Consider the following 6,729-nt stretch of genomic DNA (forward strand, 5'->3'; position numbering starts at 1 on the left):
TTGACTTTCAAAAACATAGGTGCTACAAATTTGCATCAATCAGTTTTTAAAACCCCAGTAACAATAATATGAAGTAAGCAAATTATCTACTAAATATTCCCTTCACTAGATTTCGATTTTGGATACTGGCAATTAATTCTAAAATTCCAGAAAAATCATGCTAGAGATCATTATTACACAAAGAGAGGTGGATACTCCAATACAACTTCATCATTGACCTAATGGACCTTATAGTACCAGCGATCCACTGAGTTAAGAACCTTGGAAGAAAAGATATGAGGAATCATAAAAATTCTCACCTTTTCCTTCAGGTCAGACCAGATATCTTTTCCCCCTTTCTGTAATTTTTTACCCTGTTTCTGTAAAAAGAAAATAAATCTTTTTATCAAATGAACTTATCACTGTTGGCAAAACTTTCTTTATTAGTGTAAGGTTTTAAGTCCAAAGACCTAATTCAATTTGGGCTCCACTAAAAGTTTCATAATTTGCAATAGATTTCATGATCCCTTTCAATTAATTAAAAAGCATTAACTCAATAACCCAAAATGGATGACTAAAAATAGAGTCCTACCTTCATCTGCGTCTGCCATTCTTTATATTTAGACTGAGTATTCAATTTGTCGGCATACATTAACGACATTTGTTCAAAAATATCCGAAAAACCATAACCAGTGTTCAACATATCTAGTCTGTTGTTGATAAACTTAAAAAAAACCACAGAAATATATATGAATTAGATGGATCAAAACAAGTATAAACATGTTCTAGACTAAAAGTTAAGCCATAGATCATCCAGTAGAAAATATTCGCAAGATCACCTAAATGTAAAATATGGCTTCCTCTTTCCTAAATATTTCAATGGACTCAGCTACTCTAGTTTAGCTTTGGGAGGTATAGCAGTAAGGCCAAGGACCAGCTGGTAGAAACTAAGAATCCATGCAGAGCTCTTGGTACAATAAGGATTCCTCATGCCTCAATATTCTACAGACCAACATAGCAGGAAACATCATCAAGAAGTTTGGCCAAGCACCTGCTTCAATTAAGCACCCAAGTTGCTATTTCTCTCCAACATATGGGTGTTAAAGAGTTAAATTTTTCTGATTGACAAAAGAGCTTCCTCCCACCTGTTGAAATATTTGTAATTGTAACATATTCTGGAGAAATGCCTGCATATCACTTCTTGATACCACAAATGATTCAGGGTCAAAGGTTATAGGTTCACCAGTTCGGAATCTCAAGGCATCTCTGTAACCACCTATAGAGAAAGAATACATCTATAACTTAAGAGAATAAGATATCAACATATACCGTACAATTGTAAATATAATACGCGTCATTTCTTACCTGCCAGTAAATCTTGAACAAGATCTGTCACTGTATATAAATAAATATGTAGATAACCCAAGTACCCAGCAAAGCAAAACCCAAAATCAAAACGACATATAGGCAAAAAATTTATTTTTTTGTAAACAATATTTTAATCAGATATATAGATATACATTATGAAAAGAATTGGAGAACCGGGTTCGCCTATATCACCCCTCTCCATAAAACAATGAATATTTAATATGAATCCTCTCCTGACAAACAAATCAACAAGGTGGCATAACACAGACACCATAATAATGCGTTTTTATATGAGTATTGTGGAGCTATTTTTGTCCATTGTCACTTGCTGGTCATAGCTGCTCTGGTACATATCAAATAACTATGTGATCAGTAGCGCTGCCTCCAGTGTTGTTAAGGTTTGAGAACAAAATGATAATCTTACCTATTAATCTAACAAGAGTTTGAAGAAAAGCTTTAGAAATGGCATCACCTGACTCCATCATGGAATTCTTCAACTTGTCTGGTCTTAGACACTTCTTCAGATAGGATGCCTGAAAAAGGTTATGAATTAAAATTTCAAAGAGGTTGTCAAGCTTATGATGTGAATCACTGCCATATATGGCTTCTATTTGCATCTTTACATTATCAGACAGATGTCTGTGGTCCCTGTAATTATAGAAATGCCTATGATGTCAGATGACGTCACTATCACAAAAGCTGCCAAAGACCTTTGTGATAGCTACAGAATTGCAAGAATCACAGGCTGCTGACTAAAAATTGGAATTGTGCTTGATGCTTTAAGGGGTACCAGAAGATGAAGACAGAGTAACATAATCAACCTACCACATCTTCTGGAAGATTCTGGAAATCTTCATGACAGGTCTGGACTGTGTTTCTATCAGCATCCACAATCACAGCATCTCCTATCTCCATCTTTAATACTTTCTACAATATTGGAGTAATAATCAATGCATGTTATACTGAGAAATTTCCCTCATTGTACACATCCATCTATAACACTTTGCCGAATTTTACCCCCGAAATATGCAAAAGTTAAATACCAAAATAAAAGACAGCCTCAGATAAAAAGAAGTTATAACACTTTTTCCCTGTCAGGCAATTCGACCTGCATTATTGAGATATATCTTCACCATTTTCTGTTTTTGACCTTCAGGTTAGCCTGTTCACTGTTGACCATTAGTGAACCCCTTCAATAGGTTTGGAAGTGTGACTTACCGGTAAAAGGCTGGAATGAACCCCTATTAAATAGGGCATTGGAGCACTGAAAATATAAATGATATGTTTGAAACATGCCATTGATGAAGTCAAAGTCCAGTGCAGGATTAGTGATACAGTAGAATATAGCAGACACAAATACAAGAGGTAGGTCCTCGGCAAAACACGGACATGACCAGGCCCCATATTCTCGAAACGATCTTAGCGCTAGGATGTCCTAGGATCTTATCTTCTAACATTGATTCTAGGACATCCTAGGTTCTTATCTTCTAACATTGATTCTAGGACATCCTAGCGCTAAGATCGTTTCGAGAATACTGAGCCAGGTTCTTTTTTGTTATTGTTTTATTCAGTGATGTAAGTTATAAATAAGCTTACCTAACATATTCTATTAAATTACCATGAGCAGGTAAAACAGGTATAAATAGATGCTGCCTGAAAAACATTCAAATAGTAAACGGAATTAGCCATGTGGACTCTCTGAAGCTGAGTTTTTTATGTTGTCAAATTCAAACGATGTACTATAACAAATATACTAAATAAACAACATCAACTATGTGAAGTCTCTGAAGGTGATTTTGAGTTGACAAGCCCAGTTGCTGAGTGGCATGAGGTGCTTTCAGAATAGTGAACATGTCAAGTCTCTCTAGCCAAGGTAAATATATTTAATGCCTTCAAAAGCTTGGGAAGTCCAAGCAGACAGAGTGCCTCTGTAATAACTCACCAGTTCATGGGATATAGTAATGCCTCTGCAGCATGGATACAGGATGTTAATCGACTGAGCTTTTTACTTGTGACTAAAATTCTTCTTTCATTTAACATACTGAAAATAAAAATCAAAATACATTACATTGTCGACACTTTTTTGATAGCATTGATTTGCGTCATTCCAATTTTAAGTCAGACATCCATTTTCTTCTGTCTTTTTTCAATTTTAAAAGGAAACGAGGATGGAATAATGAGATTGTGTTCTGCTACGCAATGTTTTGCAACTTGAATACAAAAAAATTCTGAGGCCTCTGCCAGAGTTACACATCATATTCTCAAATTGTTTTGATTAATTTATAAGAGGCTATAAAGCTGTATAGTGGACGAGTTAGTCAATGCCATAATATTTTAGTCGATGTCATGTTTTATAACTGTTCTTTCAATTTACGAAACTCAATGATTCTATGATATATTGTACTTACTGCGCAAATATTATCATCATGTTATGAGTATCTATTGCATTGTAATATTCAGTTAAATTTCTCTGAAAATAGTAAAAAAAGACGATTCGAATTTGAAATATGGACATAAAAATGTCACTGAAGATAAGCCATGATGTGTGTAATGAAGGAAAATATGCCAGTACTGTTTTTTTATTTCCAAATGTCCCGGGATCTTTATCATACACAGTCTGTATGTAGCATAAATCCTGTGTTTAATGTCAAACCCTGCACAACTAATCCAAAACTATTATCTCAATTCTCGACCCATATCTGGGTTCAATCTTGGCCCTCCAAGTTAGCAAGAAAGTATCTAACTCACTGAGCCACTACATTTAATCAAAGTTTGAAGGAAAAAAAATTATAAAAAGAAACCTACACTGGAAGGAATACATGGCAGTTGATTTGGATCGGGACCACTAAAACTAAACATCTGAAGAAAAAACAGAAAAATGATATAGAGTTTTGCAGCTTTGTGTATAATTTTATTTGACCAAATTTTCAAATTATGATGTCTTGCCTTATCCAATTGAACAAAATGATTAAACCATTTATCAGTAAAATTGGTAACACTGTGTTGAATGCAATGAGGGAAATTCTTTAATAGAATAGAATAAATCCAAAGCACATATAAAATTCTGTAATTCAAAATCAAAATTTGAGGCAATTAAACTGAAAGCTGAGGAACAGAACAACAGGCGCGAGAAATTCAATGGAATAATAACCTCCTGGTTTGCTTCTATAGCTGGTATCAAGGATTTTTTGTGAACTTTGGTAAAATAAGTGGTTGCAAAGGTAATTAATTCAAAGCACATTTTAAAATCTAGACTTTGGGTTTCAATTGCAGAACTTGTGGCATTAATACTGAAAGCTGAGGAACAGAACAACAGGCGCGAGAAATTCAATGGAATAATAACCTCCTGGTTTGCTTCTATAGCTGGTATCAAGGATTTTTTGTGAACTTTGGTAAAATAAGTGGTTGCAAAGGTAATTAATTCAAAGCACATTTTAAAATCTAGACTTTGGGTTTCAATTGCAGAACTTGTGGCATTAATACTGAAAGCTGAGGAACAGAACAACAGGCGCGAGAAATTCAATGGAATAATTACCTCCTGATTTGCTACTATAGTAACAGGAACTTTTGGCATTGGAATCTCCAGGTTATACGTCTCTTCTAACAACGGAACAACAGAATTTAATTCTGATCGGTTGAGTATTTCAGCTATCATATTTAACAATTTATAAAATATTTCAAACCATGGTAAACAACTAAAATGAAAATAAAATGGTGTTTTTTATCAGACAGCCAAAATGGAGTTTACATCCTGATATGTGGAAAGTCATCCACATGGTATGCTGACATATTTTGAAAAAAAATTGTTCGACTAAATACTCCTTAATCGGCACTTAAGGCTTTCATCAATCGCATCACTTTTCAAAATGAAAATTCAAAGAATAGTTCGCCAACAATTAAATAAAACCACGGTCATATGTGTTGATTTGCAAACCACTTCTCCAGTAGTATTTGCACAGAAGAATGCACATGATGCCTTGATGCCTACGCATCTAGACTAACAAAACATTAATAGTCCTAAATATGCAATAATCATGAAATAAAATATACTTTGTAGACAAAATGCTCATAAGGCAAGGAAATCATCTGTTTTATTCTTTTGACATTTTTTGTAACAACTATAAGACAAAGCAAAAATCATTCCCCACAAATTGCTCTTCAGGGCTAAGAAATGGTTTTAGAAAAGAAAATGTGGTTTTACATCTGTAATAGCAATTTATTTTCTATGAGACAATGCAAAAACACATTCATGACAAATTGATCTTCAGGGTTAAGAAATGGTTTTGGAAAAGATATCTTATTTTTTTTAGATGTTTTTAAATCAGCCTTTACGTCTACACATTGCAAATCATGGAAAGAAATCTTTATCTTTTGAAATACCGTTTAATGTTTATACATAGAAATTCATAAATAACTGGCATCATAAAGACAGTATTATGGTGATTTCACCTCCTACTAGGGTGTTTGATCTCAGAGCAATATTGCCTCATGACGTCAGTTTGTAGATTTGATTAAGGCTGTTGATGTAATCTAGAAATTTTAGTTTTGATCATTGTTGTAATTGAATTTTGAACAACTGACACATGTGTTTCATGCACCTTCAAAATGTCAAGCCGTAACAATTTTCATACTTACACCTTGACTGCGATAGCCACCTTCCTTGTATCAGGAAAGTTTGTACGTAAACGAATACAGCCAATGAGAGTCCTTGGCAGAAAGTCTGTATAAAACAATAACACTTAATGTTTACAGTCTATCTGTCCAGGTCTCTGAATGCTGTATTCGCTATTATACAATACAATCATATAGCATTTCAAGATACAAGAAAGGTGCTATTGCAGTCAAGGTATAAGACGAAGTTTCGCAATAGTTGGGCATTGTGGAGATGCAAAAGAATATTTTCAAATAACTTACCTGATTATACATAAAGTAGTTTGAGCTCCAGGTGTATGACGACAAAAACCAAATTTAAATAGACCCTCAATATCAGTAAACACAAAGGTAAAATGGTCAACATTGCCACAGTCTATCTCACACGGGTAGGCAAACTTGGGTGACGATTTCAACACATCCTGAAAAAAAAAATCATATTTATTAAATGGGTAAGGCAATATGTTTAGCATAGGAACATTCTTCACAAAGGGATAATATGATTATTAAAGGGATAATATGATTATTAAAGGGATAATATGCTTATTAAAGGGATAATATGCTTATTAAAGGGATAATATGCTTATTAAAGGGATAATATGCTTATTAAAGGGATAATATGCTTATTAAAGGGATAATATGCTTATTAAAAGGATGCTTATAAATGATATACTTATTAAAGGTTATGTTTAATAAATAGATAATATGCTTGTCAAAGGGATATGTTTATCA

General features: G+C 33.7%; 1 protein-coding gene across 1 annotated transcript; it reads right to left on the reverse strand.

Annotated features, from left to right (window-relative positions):
• Positions 1 to 553: 553 nt before the first annotated feature.
• Positions 554 to 6,470, reverse strand: LOTGIDRAFT_109719 (hypothetical protein; the record flags this gene model as incomplete). Its single annotated transcript, XM_009046174.1, has 11 exons — positions 554 to 703; positions 1,125 to 1,255; positions 1,772 to 1,865; positions 2,173 to 2,274; positions 2,566 to 2,611; positions 2,944 to 3,000; positions 3,290 to 3,388; positions 3,756 to 3,817; positions 4,153 to 4,198; positions 4,851 to 5,042; positions 6,262 to 6,470. 11 exons carry the CDS (start codon positions 6,468 to 6,470, stop codon positions 554 to 556), a joined length of 1,188 nt encoding a protein of 395 aa, XP_009044422.1.
• Between the last annotated feature and the right edge of the window lie 259 nt (positions 6,471 to 6,729).

The sequence above is a fragment of the Lottia gigantea genome (assembly GCF_000327385.1).
Source record: "Lottia gigantea unplaced genomic scaffold LOTGIsca_10, whole genome shotgun sequence".
In the NCBI taxonomy this organism is placed as follows: Eukaryota; Metazoa; Mollusca; class Gastropoda; family Lottiidae; genus Lottia; species Lottia gigantea.